This window comes from Delphinapterus leucas, chromosome 10 (assembly GCF_059928025.1).
Source record: "Delphinapterus leucas isolate spDelLeu-1000000601 "Yukka" chromosome 10, BTC_Dleu_Yukka2, whole genome shotgun sequence".
NCBI classification, from domain to species: Eukaryota; Metazoa; Chordata; class Mammalia; order Artiodactyla; family Monodontidae; genus Delphinapterus; species Delphinapterus leucas.
This window is the reverse complement of record NC_143138.1, coordinates 22,265,499-22,280,623: the sequence shown is the minus strand read 5'-3', so window position 1 is coordinate 22,280,623 and position 15,125 is coordinate 22,265,499. Positions and strand designations below refer to the sequence as shown.

Sequence of the window (15,125 nt, the reverse complement as noted above, 5' to 3'; positions counted from 1 at the left end):
GAGCCATGGCCGTTGAGCCTGCGCGTCCGGAGCCTGTGCTCCGCAACGGGAGAGGCCACAACAGTGAGAGGCCCGCGTACCACAAAAAAAATAAATAAATAAAACAACAAAAAAAGAAATTCCAACTCATAAATGTGAAAAAAATATTGAATTAGAAAATCCCAGTTCTGCAATAAAATGGTTGATTCAGGCAAAGATCATCAGTGGATGAAACCACCAGATAAAAGGTTGATGAGGAGCTTTACATGGAGGGATCCAACTAGCAAGTGCTGATTCATTGATCAATCTTAGCATCACAAAGAGTGAAATAATGACATTATATGCCTCCTGATATAAAGCAAAAAGAAGTACGTAGCACCACGTAAGAATGCTTACCCATAAAGGTAAACCAAACTCTAAACCTTTAGAGCTAACATCTAGTTAACAAATACAAGGCTAGAGAAACAAATCATTAAATGAGGATGCAAACAGACAAAGCCAGCATGTGGAACATTCAGGACAAATGACCCAATTTACTCAATGCGGGGAAAAGTGAAAGATGGAGGAGCTATTCTAGATCTAAATTAAAAGAGGATTAAGAGAAATAACCAAATAAAGTATGTAGACTTTAGATCTTTATTCAAAAAACCAGCGTATTTTATATATTTGGGAGATTTTAATATGGACTCAGTATTAGATGGTACCCAGGAATTATTTTAATTTTGTTAGGTGGGATAATGACATTGTGGTTCTGTTTTAAGAGATGCATTCTGAAGAACAGGAAATAACACGTTTGGAGTCTGCGGAGGCTTTCTAGGGAAATTCCTCGACCAGCGAGTTGAGGTTTCCTAGAAAGTCACCGGAAATGATTATTGAAGGACTAGGAAGTGGAGCTAGAATAGGTTTCTCTATTTTCTCATTTTTAGAGGAGAATGTCGGCAGGAAGGTCTGTGTCTTCAGCCAGCGTGGGACGGGACTTTAGCCGAGGGGCTCCCAAGCTGCCACTGGTGTCTCCGAAACCGCCGAGGTGCGGCTGGGAGGACCCTGGCACCACCACCTGGTTCACTTAAATACACCCCTTCCCTGGGGCCCGGGACGGCTGGCGGGGACGGGGCGGGGCTTTGGAGCCCGGTCCGCCGGGAGCTGGGGACCGCCGCGGGTTCCTGCCAAACAAGGGCCTTTTCCTCCTGCATTCCTAACTCCCTCCCGCTCTTCTTGGCTCTCAGCAGCCTCTTACCCTTTTTTTTTTTTCATTTATTTTCCTCCCCAGCATCCACTCGTACATTAATTAATTCAGCCAATTTCTAGCTGAGCGCCTACTGGCGCAGGCACTGTTTTAGAAGTTGGGAATACAGCAGTGAACAAAATAGACAAAAATCCCTGCCATCAAAAGCCTGGGAGCCTACATTTTAGTGAAGGCGAGATCTACAGTAAACAATAGAAAGAATATAAGTTAACTTATGCACCATGTTGGAAAGTGATAAAGTGCTATATAGGAAGGTAAGGCATGTCAGGATTGGAAGGAGGGGGTAGGCTGTAATTTTAAATAGGGGACCTAGAGTAGGTTTCCTTGGGAGGATTATGTACAAGCAAACAGTTGAAGGAAGCAAGATTATTCATCGTGAGGGTAGCTTGAGGTGGAGGGGACAGCCAGTACAAAGGCCCTAAAATGGAAATGTGCCTAAAAAGGAAGAGAAAGGTCTGTGTGACTGAAGAGGGTTGAATGAGGGGGAGAATAGTAGGAGAGGTAATAGCACACCCTATAGACTTGTATGCCATTGTAAGCACTTAAGCTTTTATTTTGAATGAACAAGAGAGACTCAAAAGGCACATTCTTTAGGGCCTTTTATGTTACTCTTTATTTTGAGTAAGATGGACCCATTGAGGGGTTTTAAGCAGAGAGATGAAATAATCCAACTTAAGTTTTAAATGGCCTACTCTGTTGTATTGAGGATAGAAGCAGGAGACCAGCTGGATGGCTAACGTAATACTGTAGGGCAATGCAGACAATGGTGGCTTGGGACAAGATAGTGGCAGTGGAGGTTGTATTCTGGATATATTATCATTTTCAGTTTATCTTCCCCTGCTCCCTCATCTCCCATAGATACCTCAGATTCTCAGTGATTCCTTCTTTTTGCTTTGGTCACATTCCTCTGTTTTCTCCTCCCTTCATCGAATATGCAGGAAAATAAGGTATGGGATTACCACTAGCTTAGTACTGCTGATGAACCCCAAATCCAGGGCAGTATTTGACACATCAAGCCAAAAAGCAGCTGCCTTGTGGGTCAGGAGAGGCCCTTTGGCTGGCGCCACCAAGGCTTAAATCCCTGAAAGGAGGCTGGTATCCACTGGAGCCACTTCAAACTGGTCCAGGCAAAGCCACGATTGACTTGGAGCTGGATCCAACCAGCAGAGAAGAAACCGGGACAGTGTTAGAAGACTGGAAAAGAAAGCTGGGTAAAAAGATGCAGCAGGTAAAAAGAGGAATGTCTGCAGTATATCACAAAGAGGAAGAACTGAGCCCAAGAAAGGAGGAAAGCAGTGGGAGTGTGGTGGGCCTGGATTGACCTTGTGGAAGTGTTCTCCTTCAAAGTACTTTTTTTCCTGGATGGCCTGGTGATCATTTTACATTATAGAACAATTGGATGCCATTTCTGTTTTTCATAAGGTATATCAGGGACTGAGTCCCTGATTTTCTCACCCCTCTTGGTAGGTCTGGGAGTTGATTTCCATGAACAGAACTTCATAGTTGGTTGCAGCTTCCCCTACATTTTCCATCCCTCCATAACCTCTCCAAATGTATTCTTTTCCTTGCAATAGGTGGTGGTATCAGATGAGACTCCAGGACCATCAAACCAGCTTTGTATCCGTGATACCAAGCTCCTGCAGGAAAGAGGTAATGCACACAGGGTATTGTGGCAGGAGTTATGGCAGCTGAAAATGGGGCAGGGACACAGACTAAGTGGGAGATGCTTCCTGGGGCCTGGAAATATGCTCATTATTGAGTATTTATAGGAAATCTGTTATTTCTATACTAGGCTTGGCTCGGTATTGAGAGGAACTAAATTGTTAGGTTTCTACCCTCATCTTAAACCAAATTTGGAAAAAAATAAAGATTCATAAAAAAAGATTCTTCAAAGCAATTTATGAAAGATATTGAATGTATTCATTCACTTATTATATGTACAACTTTATGTATGATAAGTAGCTTACATATGTGTACATGAATATTTCCACATATAAAACTTGTGGTATAATACAGTAACTCCTCCCAACCACAATTTTACCAACATGTAAAATTTGAGTGTAGGTAATTTTATTTCTGTACCTGTGTTAACCCTGAGATTTTTAAATTAAGTATAGGTATACCTGAGAAATAGAAGATAAAGCCATGGCAAAAGAAGGAGAAAAGGTATTGTCATGAAGCTTTGAGAAGAATAAAGGAAGATGGGGAAATGTGGGGCTGGGCTTTAAAAATGCTCTTTGGTGGCATATATGAAGAGAAAAGTGGATAAGATTTGTATAGAAGTGGCTGATGGTATTTAACAATTCTGGAGTCATAAAATTAGACCCTGAAAGGCACAGACTTTTAGAGGACTAGGCCCCTGGACACCCCAAAAATAGGCTTTTAGTATATATTACCTACAAAGAAAAAATACGTAAAATGAATTTCTAAGCATATTATTGGAACTTCCAGAAGAGAAATCTTGAAATTTCCACTGTATAGGTAATCATAAATGAAAATTAATAATATAGGACATATTTATCACAAATTTAGGAGAGGTAGAAAATAATGAATATTGCTTAACTTCGTTGTTAATTTTATTTCATTTTTTAAAATATATATAATTTTATGGTTCACATCAGACCTGAGTATCCAAGTCCTCTTTTTCTCAAAAGATCTTGAATTCTCTTCTTATAGGTGATTTTCAGGGCCATAAAGTTTACAGTTACTTAACATAAAATGTAAATGAGTTAATCTCGCCCTGGATAATATCTATACACTGCTTTAACAAATAGTTTTGTTATGGGCTGAATGTTTGTGTCCCCTCAAAATTCGTATGTTGAAGCTGTAACCCACCCCGCAGTGTGATGATATTTAGAGGTGAGACCTTTGGGAAGTAATCATGTTTAGATGAAGTCATAAGGGTGGGGACCCAGTGATGAGATTAGTGTCCTCAGAAATGGAAGAGACCAGAGCTTTCACTCTCCCCCACATGTGAATTCCCGCTAGGGAATTCCCCCAAGTTCATTTTTAACTTGAGGGCAGAAACTGACCTTTCAAATTCTGAGGCTAAAAAATAAAGTTTAAGAATCACTACAGTGGGGGGAATTCCCTGGTGGTCCAATGGTTAGGACTTTTGCTGCCGTGGCCAGGTTTGCTTGGGGAACTAGGATCCCACAAGCCTCAACGAGGCTAGGAAAAAAAATCACTGCAGTGGTTACCAGGGGCTCAGGAGAGGGAAAAATAAGGAGTTGTTGTTTAATGGGTATAGAGTTTCAGTTTCGCAAGATGAAAAAGTTCTGGAGATCTATTATGCAACATTGTGAATATTTTTAACACTATTGAACTGTACACTTAAAAATGGTTAAAATGGTAAATTTCATATTATATGTTTTTTACCACAATTAAAAACAGTTTTTAATGTGATGAACACTTAGGGGAAAAAAAGCTATGACAAGGTAACAAAACTTTCCTAATTTATGAAGAAGATGTGGTAAAAATCCAACTGGATGTATATGGAGGAGAGTTTGGGTTAGATAGGGTGTGTGCTTTGTCAAAAATTTAAGACTTGTACATTTTACTGTATGTAAATTTTACTGTATGTAAATTTTACTTCAGAAGCAGGAATGTAAACAAATATTGAACTCTAGTTAATGATATGTATCATAAAGTGTTAGGGGTGAAGTATGCTTATGTCTTCAACTTACTTTGAAATGCAACAAAATATAAAATGAATTTATGGACAGAGACAGGGATAGTTAGATGGACAGATACGTGATAAAGCAAATATTGCAAAATGTTAATTGTAGAATGTAAGTGGTGAATATATGGATGTTTCCTCTACAATTCTTTCAACTTTTCTGTATATTTGAAAATGTTCATTATAAAATGTTGATTGAAAAAAACCCAATTAGGAGGTTTAAGTTTACTGATGTTATAAGGAAAAGAACTGTTATGGAACATTTGAGAGCAAAACATGTATCTGCTGCGAGCTCTGTGCCTTCCAGGTGGTTTGGGAACTTTTTGAGACAAAGAGTTATAAAGTAACAGGCTTTCAGAGGAGATAGTGAGAAAACTGTGTGGAACCCACAATGATTGAACACAGGCCTGTTCTTGATCAAAAGCTAAGGGTGGCCTAGACCAAAGAAAAGTCTTCTTGGCCTATTTCTGTGGAAAGAAGCCAGTTTACTCCTAAATTGAGGTTTTGGTAAAATTGAAATGATAGTTTTGGGGTCCTGAGGCCAAAGGGTTATCCTAGAGACTTACCAGTAGATGATTTCAGACCAGAAAGAATGGTCTTGGACTTGGGAATATGTTGATGACTATCAAGAAAGATAAACCACCATAAACACTGAAGCTACAGAGAGGCTGAGCTGGATTGCAAGGAATAAAACAGGGCCCCATTAATCAGTAATGTGAAACTGTACTTCTTGCCCAATCCATATGAATTATACCTAGTCACGTGTACACTCTGAGAAAGTTTCTTTTGCATTTTAAAAGTTGTGTGTGCTCTGCTATGCTGGGAGGGCAGTTGGGGGGAAGCGGAATCACTTAATACTAGGAAATTAACAGGAAAGAGACTCAGAATCAAAGGGGGAAAGTGATTTTCTCTAAGAAGAACAAGGGAAAAATTTTTTCTAGTAAACTAACTTGAGTTTGACCAGCCATTAAGTTACCTAAAGAAAAAAGCTTTGGGCCTATCCCTGGATATTTCTGATCCATACCTCTCCTTCATTCCTTTCCCTCCACCTCCACCCCAAGTCGTTTTGGACAAAATGACTTCAACGTTCTAATATAGGAAGCCAGGTTATCGTATAAGCTGGGAGTCAGTGATTTGGGCCATTTGCGGAGGGTGTAAGGTATTCTAGGATGAAAAGAGACCAGAGAAAAAGGTGTAGTAGGTGAGAGAGAAGAAGAACGCACTTACAGTCGGCTTGGCTGCTGGCCAGGGCCTGATACCTCAAACTGGAAACTGAGACTAGAGGAATAATGGAGAAGGAGGATACTGTAATGCAGTAGACTTAATCCCTAGGTTAGAGCTTCGGAAGCTTCTACATTTGGAGAGGAGAGGATGAAAGCAGAAGGTTTCAACACTGTGCTGAATTGACTCTTGGCTTATTTCTCTTCTCTCAGCTCTGCCATCTCCTCATTGTCCTGCCTTTGCCAAAGATGGAAGCCAAGGAAGCCTGCCAGGAACAAAAATCATACTGATGAGCCAGTCTCAAGTGAGCTAAGACCCCTTCCTTCCCTCCTGGAAATATATCACTGCCTCCTAAATGTGGCCTTATTTTCACTGCCTTCCCTGGCTATGCACCTCCCAAGTCCACGTGCTCCCTCTCATAAGGGATACTTTGTTGGGTGACAAACCATTTGTGGATTGTTTCCTCTTTCGTTATTTTTTGCTATTGAAAGCTGATGCTACCTTTCACCTCATCCCCAAATATACACGAAACAGTAACAGCCTTTCACTTCTGTAAACCTCCCTACAAATTCCTTTCTTCTGCCTCTGTTTCCTGAGGGAACTATGGAGTTTTCTCCAGGACAGCAGGGACATATTGTTTCAGGAGGCAGTGACATTTGAGGATGTAGCTGTGAATTTCAGTAATGAGGAGTGGCAGTGTCTGACCCATGCTCAAAGGCACCTCTATAAAGATGTGATGTTGGAAAATTATGGAAACGTGGTATCACTTGGTAAGGACTTTCCCTGTACTTGGCTTAGTACTTTCTCCCTTCCTTTTTCTTTTAATTGCTTTATTTATTGATGTGTATGGGGTCTCATATTGAAAATCAGAGCTCTCATTCCATATCATCAATATCTTCCCCCAAATTAGTTTTGAGTTGCCCCTGTTACATAGCAAGATAATTTTCTGGCTAACCTAGTTGTTTTCTGATTCTTTGCAATGAAACTCTCCCTGGGTGAAAAGGAGACACTTAACGTCTGTTCTCCCTGGATTCTCGCCTCCTCAGGCCTCTCATTTTCCATTAAATGCTCTGTATTCAGCTCTTAGTCATGAGCTCCTTCCTAGCGGCTGAAAACAGATTAACCTCCCTCTACAGACTCCCATCCTCCTAAAAAGAACAGGGAAAATACAACCAACTGACTATTTCCCAGAATCTTCTTCTTTGCCCTTCTGAGTATTGACTTTCTGAGAAATTTCCTAGACCTGTTTATTTACATGTTACCAGACCCCTGAATAAACCCTTTTCTCTACCCAAATGGACATTTCTTTCCTGTTTCCATATGCAAACAGAGGGGTCAAGGTAAGCGTTAGCACAGTTCTCTGTTGCTCTACACACTGTCTTCTTCCCTCTCTACAACCAGGATTTCCATTTCCTAAACCTCCTTTGATCTCCCATCTGGAGCAAGAGGCAGAGCTCTGTGTTCAGGATGGACAGGACAGGGAGTTCCTGAGCTGCTCCCACCCAGGTGAGTGCCAGAGAAGCTGTCAGTCCCCTTCTGTGTTCCATGTGACAGAATGGTTATAGAATGTTCTTAGTGGTGGGTCATCCATCCCGAAGGGCCCAGAAGGAAATCTATTTAGGAAATCTTAAGGCAGAGAAAACAAACAAACGGTTTGGATAATTATTCTGTCATTATCTAATTGGCTGTTTGCAACCTATCTAATATAGGCTTTTTGCAATTTAGTCCTCCAAAAAGGCTCAGACAATTCATCTCCCCTCTGTGTATCATTTACTCCAGTGCTCAGAGAGCATTGCCTTTCTGCCTCCAGTTGTTTTCTTTTTTTTTTTTTAGGAGCTTCCCCCATTTGGAGACCTGAGCCTTTGACCCTTGCTTTTTCTATTCTCTCTTATTGTGAAGTTAGTTAGTTTCTCTCATGGCTTCAGCTCTTAGCTCTGATGCAGATGCCTGCCACATTGATAATGCTAACCTTTACCTCTTTCCTGGGCAGCAGTCTCATGTTTCTAACTCCTGGTTTTTATTTGAATATCCCATTGTCATCTGGAAAGCAACCTATCTAAAGTCAAATTCATCTCTCCCTCCAAGGCTGTCTCTTCATTAAGCTCTCCCTATTTCTATATCTGGTTCTACCTCTTTCTTACTTTGTCTTTCCATTCCCTGAACCTCTTATCTAGTCAGTCATGAAATATTACCAGCTCTTCATTCAAGCTATTTTCTGTATTTGTCATTCAAAAAAAAACTTGTCCTTTGTTTCTAGGCCAACTCCAGCTGCTGTGTCCACAATGCCTACTCTTCCTTCCTCCCTTCCTTCCATCTAAAAAACATTTATTGAGCAACTATCATATGCCAGGTACATATGAGCAACTATCATATGCAGTCAGATAAGATATGGGCGAGCCCTGACTTACGGAAGCTTATTTTCTAGTGGGGAAGGCAGGTAAGTAAATAAGTAATTATATAGGACAGTATGGTGGGAGTTCTTGGGATATGTAGATAGGGATATGTACCTGGTATATACAAACATAGAGGAGAAGCACCTAAATCTGACCTGGGGACCAGAAGACTGCAGAAGGAATGACAACTGAATTAAGCTATGTAGGATAAGTGAGGTCATTTAGTTGAAGGAGGGGCAGAGGGGAATAACAAGTAGGAAAGTATTGAGGAGTAAAAGAATGTGAACTGTGAATAGTTCAGTGTGACCAGAGCCAAGGACTTGGAGTAGCCAGTGGGGAAAATACAGGAGCTGTAGACAGGGGCAAGATCATAATTGAATGAGCTTTTGATAAACTGCAGACCTTTAACTTTATTCTTATAGTAACAGCTAAGATTGATTAAGTACTTATTTTGGTGTTGGAAGTGCTTTGCATACATTGACTCATTTAATTATTGTGGATAGTCTAGATCCCATTTTATAGATATAGCAACTGAGAGAAGTTACAACATCCTCCCAAGTTTGCACAGGTATTAGGTGTCAGAACTAAGATTTGAACCCAGACAGTGAGCTGGGGCTCTTGACTGTACACTTTACTTGCTTTCTGTCTGGTTAACGATGGAGTGCCATTGAAGTGTTTAAAGCTAAGGAGTGATGTGATTAGATTTGATTTTTAGAAGGAATAATCTAGAAGCGATGTAGAGGTTGGATTAGAGGGGAGGCAGACTAAAGGACATTTGAGGGTTATTAAAGTTAGCTGGTGAGAATGCACTGGCAGTAGAAGTGAAGGAGACGGGATAGAGTTAAGAGATAATAAGAGATTGATTTGGACTCTGGTTACCAACTGTAAAAAGTAACTCCAGCTAGCTTAACCAAAAGAAAAATAATTTATTATTCAGGGTGTGTCAGGGAACTTAAGGGCAGGTATACATGAGGCTCAAGAAGGGATTGGAATGCCATCAGGCCCCACTCTCCAGCTGTCTTCTCTGCTACGCTGTGGGTCTGCTTCATTCTCCCTTCTTAGCAGATGTATCTTCTCTGCTTCTCAGTCCCGATGGCAGAGCATTCCCTCCCCTACACGACATACCATCCCACCACCACTGGTTTTCAAATTTAAGTGCTAAAGCTCTAGCTCTCTTCAGAGCCTGGCCTTACCTGCTTTCACATCATGATTCCAAAGTTCATGAAGAGAGAATCTGTCCTGGTTTGGGTCAGGTCTTGCCCAGATCTAATCTGCCCTACCCAGATGGGTGGAGTTACACCACAGAAATATGGCTCTCCAGGGCCCACTCTCAGGAGCAAAGCAGACAGACCCCTAAAAAGGAGGCTGCGCTGGCACTTGAGCCCCCGCTTTGCAGCTCCCATCACAGGTAACATTTATACAATGTTAGTGAGTACATATGAGAAGTTGAAGATGATTTCCGGTTTCCTGTCTTAGGTGACTAGGTGTATGAAGTTGTCATTCACTAAACTAGGAGATTCTAGAGCATGAGTAGATTTGGAAGGATTTTTGTGAAGTTTACTCAGTTTTAAATATCTTAGTACTTTTCAGTAGTTCAGCCTATTTTGACGTTGCCATAATGTTAGCAATTTTTCAAGCATGGGAAAGTCAGTCACTCTTCCAACAGCTTAACCATTGCTTCACCTCTGCCAGCCCACTTATTTCCTTTCCTCTGAACATCTGACATTTTTATTTTCTTGTTTAAGTATCAGCTGCCAAGACACGGCCTGAGAATGAGAAGGCAAGTTCAGAACAGGCAGTTTTTGAAAATGGAGAAGTCTGCTGGGTGAAATTTAAAAGTCTCCTAAAAGTTGTTTCCCAGGATCCAGAGGTTGGAGAAGTTTGTGTACAAGATGTCAAATTAGAGAATCAATGGGAAATGCCTATGAGGGAGAAACTGAGAGAAGAGAAAGAACGCTGTGAGAAAGTGACCTTCAAGAAAGGAAAGAACCAGAAGGTACTTAGAAAAAATTCAAAATGTATTCCATATAGGGTTCTTACAGAAAAGAAACTCCATGAATGTGCCAGGTGTGACAAAAACTTCAGCTGGCATTCTGACCTAATTCTCCATGAGCGAATTCACTCTTGCCAGAAACCCTATGTCTGTAATGAGTGTGGGAAAGCATTCAAGACCAAAAATCAGCTTTCTATGCACCAGATAATCCACACAGGGGAGAAACCCTTTAACTGTAGCCAGTGTGGGAAGGCCTTCAACAGTAGATCAGCTCTTTGCCGACATAAAAAAACGCACAGTGGGGAGAAGCCTCACAAGTGCAGCGACTGTGGGAAGGCCTTCAAGACCAGGAACCGTCTCAGGATGCATCAGATCATCCACACTGGGGAGAAGCCTTATGAGTGCAGTGGCTGTGGGAAGGCCTTTCAGTTTAAGCATTCCCTTATCATCCATGGCAGAAGCCATACTGGGGAGAAACCCTATGAGTGTGAGGAGTGCGGGAAGGCCTTCAGCGGGAGTTCAGACCTCATCAAACACACAAGAATCCACACTGGGGAGCGACCTTATGAGTGCAGTGAGTGTGGGAGGGCCTTCAGCCGAAGCTCAGACCTAAGCAAACACACAAGAATCCACACTCAGGAGAAACACTGTGGGTGCCCTCAGTGTGGAAAAGCCTTCAGCAGCAAGGCAGAGCTCACCAAACATAGAAGAATCCACACTGAAGAGAAGCCTTACAAGTGTAAGGAGTGTGGGAAAGCCTTTCGTCATAACTGTAAACGCAGGGCTCATGAACGAGAACACACTGGGGAGAAGCCCTATCGATGTGGGGATTGTGGGAAAACTTTTCAGGATCGGCACTGCCTTACCATCCATCAAAGAATCCACACTGGAGAGAAACCGTATAAATGTTCAGAGTGTGGTAGAGCTTTCAGTGGGAAATCAAACTTGACCAATCATCAAAGAATCCACACCGGAGAGAAGCCTTACAGATGTGAGGTGTGTGGAAAGGCCTTTCATCATAGTTCAGTCCTGAGGCAGCACAGAAGAATCCACACTGGTGAGAAGCCATATACCTGCAGCGAGTGTGGCACGTCTTTCCGTCAGAGCTCAGCTCTGATTGGACACAAGCGAGTTCATACTGGGGAGAAACCTTATGAATGTGAGGAGTGTGGAAAAGCTTTCAGAGTGAGCTCAAATCTTACTGGACATAAGAAAAGAAAACATAGAGTGTGGGGAACCCACAAACTTGATGAGAATGGGAAATCCCTCTCTCCAGTAACCTGTTCTCAGACCTTTTCATTCATCAATATTTTGACAACCAACACTTGAGGGTAGTGATTCTGGTGTTTACACTTTCTCATTTCTCCTTCTACTTCTTACACTGGTCCCTCTTGTCTCCTGTATTGGTTCTTCCTGGTTCCCTGACCCCCTAATTGTGAGACCCCACCAAGCCTTTGTCCTTGACCTTCCTATTCAGTGTCTCTTCAGTGAGCACATTCACTTCCAAGGCTTTGTCTATCAATAATAGTATTGTAATAATAAATACTAGTGCTTGACACATGCCAGGCATTATTCTTTACAATTTTTAATCATTTAATCCATACAACATCCCTATGGGATGAGGAAATTGAGGCATAAAAAGAAGAAACCTGCTGTGGATCACTTAACTAGTAAATTCTGAACAAATGCCCACTGAATGCTTAGACTTAGCTGAGCAATTTCCATTATCCTGCACCACATCTCTCGGATATGAAGCTATACCTCAGTTCAGCACAGAACATTTTTTTAATTGATAAACATTGATCATCTTTAGCAGGTTTTGCTTTAACTTAAAGCCTGAATGGTACTTCTCCTTAACGGATCAGAATTGCTGAGATTCGGTGGGGAAACGGAGGCAGGGCAAGGGCAGATTTTAAAATTACAGATAAGCAGAAGTCAGGTATACACTGCCGAAGCAGCAGTGTACGTATGGAAAAAGCATGAAGCCTGACCCACTTTGTTATAAATACACTAAAAGGTCTTCAAGATGTTAATTTCTTAAATATTTGCTATATCTGTTTGCATGATATATGAAATGCTCTTTCAAATAGATTAGTAAATTTATATCTATCTTTTCAAGTCTTTCAGTGTCTAACATCTATCCTTTCTCTTGCAAATGTTACAGGTCCTTACTTCAGACAGAATTAAATTAAATACCCACATGCAATAAGGCTGTTAAAATAGAAATTGAAAATCCTAGAAGAGGATGCAAATGTGTCAACTTAATTAACATAATGACCATAATTGAGAATTAAATTTAGTTCAGAGTTCCCTGACTGGTAAAGAGATGAGCAATGGGTTCCCCAGCATTTGTCAAAAGTGTTTTACAAGCTAATGTTTTTTAAAAATAATAAGTTTGAGAAATGCTGGCTAGGTGGGGGTATTTATTCCCTTAAAGACTTCTCAGGGTTTATACTATGCTAATGTCCTTTCTGAGTCTTAAACAAAGGAACTGTAAGAAGCATTGCTTTCCCAAAGTGATGGACGAAAGAATTCTGTTTGGAGGAGCACCTTCATGGACTCTTGTTTCACAGAAAACATCTTAGGAAATGGTTACACATTATCTAATATGGACAAGGAGTCCAAGATACACAATTTTCTAGTAACAAATTCCAAAGGGAATTACATGACTTATTATACAAAAGACAGATTAAACATTGTTTCTTATGTTCAGTTTCTACAGGAAATTAGAGCATGTCCTTTATATGGCCATTTCTTATATATTTTTTTGAAGAAAACCAAGATGAAAACATTTAGGATATAACTCTAAAATTGTCTCTGTGGAGGATGGCACTCTGTATATGTGGCTTTTGGATGATATAACGTGACTTAAGGGCAGAGTTTAGGATATGTCTGGAGAATTGGCAGTGCTTTTCCAATCTTTTTTGACTGCAAGGACCCCTTATTTGGTGATCAATAAATTTTACCGACACTCTCTCCCCCATGCATACACACACTACAAGTAGTTTTACTTTAATGCTTGATGGCAAAATGTTGTCATGTTCTCCTAGAAAATCTGAGGTTTTGTTAATTACAACAGCATGTATATGCTTTTGGAAAATGTATACACATGTTCAGGATGCTTTTTTACCCACAGGCCATGAGGTTCATTTGGATTTTGGACTCAAAGTCCTTAGCCCATCATGAGAACCCTCCAGTGCATCCTTTCAAGTCACTTCTTCAGTCAGTCTTTTAACAGAATCTGGCAAGATTTCAATTCCAGTTTAAATTCTGGACAGTCCTGGAGTGTTGATGTTTTGTGTTATTGATCAGAGTCATGTTCTTCAGACACCAGTTAACTGGAGGGGGTGGCAAGCCTGACATTCCTCTGTGAAAGTTGAGAAGCCTCTCTACTGAGCCCAAATAGAAGACTTTTAGACTTCATCCTCACCAGTCCATCTTCAACATGACTATTGTCTCCCTAAAATATTCCTATGATCTTGACACCTGCTTTTTAAAAATTTTTTATTTATTTTTATTGAAGTATAGCTGATTTACAATATTTTGGTTGTTTTAGGTGTACAGCTGCTTTTAAAACTCCCAACTGACTCTCAGTCCTGCAGTAAGAAATCCCAAATTACTATCTTGAACTCCAGGAATCTTTTGATACTTCCTGGACACTTAAAATGAACATTATGAAAAAAAACACTGAAGGAGTTTCAGATATTTTACCTGTGGAAAAAATTATTTAGAAGGGATCCTAAGGTGGAATAGACTTTGCTATACAGTTGTAAGTTTGGTAGACAGGCATAATGTAGAAGGAATTCAAAGATCAGATGCATAGTTGAATAATCAAACATGTTAGTGTTTCTTGAAACCCTAAGATTCTTGTAGTTCTAATTGTGAAGTTACTAAAACAAGAGTTGTTGATTTAGTTATTTCTTAGAAAAATCACCAGATAAAACTCACTTTTTTAAGCCTAATTAATTCTAAATGGAAAGACAGAAAAATTTCACCATGAACATTGATACCATGAGATTGTTTTCACTTTACCTGTACAGAAGAAGTAAAGAATGCCCATTTCACTCAGTTTTTAAAAGGGTGATAAAATACAGCTTTCAGAATTAGAACCACAAATGTACAGAAGTGTCTTTCTTAGCTCCTACCTATGGACTGTAGTTCTATGCCCTGGGATAATTGCAGAGTAAGATTAACCCATTGCTCACAAGGTAGTCCTTCAAAAATTTCAAGACAAAAGCTTCTCTTTCCATCAGGTAAAATATCTGAAATTTCTTCATTGCCTTTTCACAATGTTCATTCTAAATGTTCAGGAAATATCATAAGATTCCTGGAGTTCAATTTAGGGTTTCTTACTATGGGATTGAGAGTTAATGGAGAGTTTTTAAAGCTGGTGTCATGATCATAGCAATAGGAAGACAATGATCATATTGAAGATGGGTTGGTGAGGGTGGAGTCTAGACATCTTGGCCTTTGTTCCATTGGTCTGTTGTCTAGCCCTACACCAATGCAAAACTGCTTAATTACTATAGCTTTAAAGTATCTTGACATCTGTAGGGTAAGTCCTACTGCTTTGTTATTATTTTTCAAGACTGACTTGGCTATTTTTGTCTAAGA

At 40.4% G+C, this 15,125-nt stretch overlaps 1 protein-coding gene across 1 annotated transcript; it reads left to right on the top strand.

Moving 5' to 3' along the window:
- The first annotated feature begins 1,446 nt into the window (after positions 1–1,446).
- On the top strand, positions 1,447–13,707 carry ZNF311 (zinc finger protein 311). The gene is given in 6 exon segments (XM_089919857.1): positions 1,447–1,456; positions 2,693–2,875; positions 6,338–6,429; positions 6,769–6,895; positions 7,527–7,631; positions 10,264–13,707. Coding segments are annotated over 6 exon segments (2,094 nt in total). The 3' UTR covers positions 11,841–13,707.
- Positions 13,708–15,125: the final 1,418 nt, after the last annotated feature.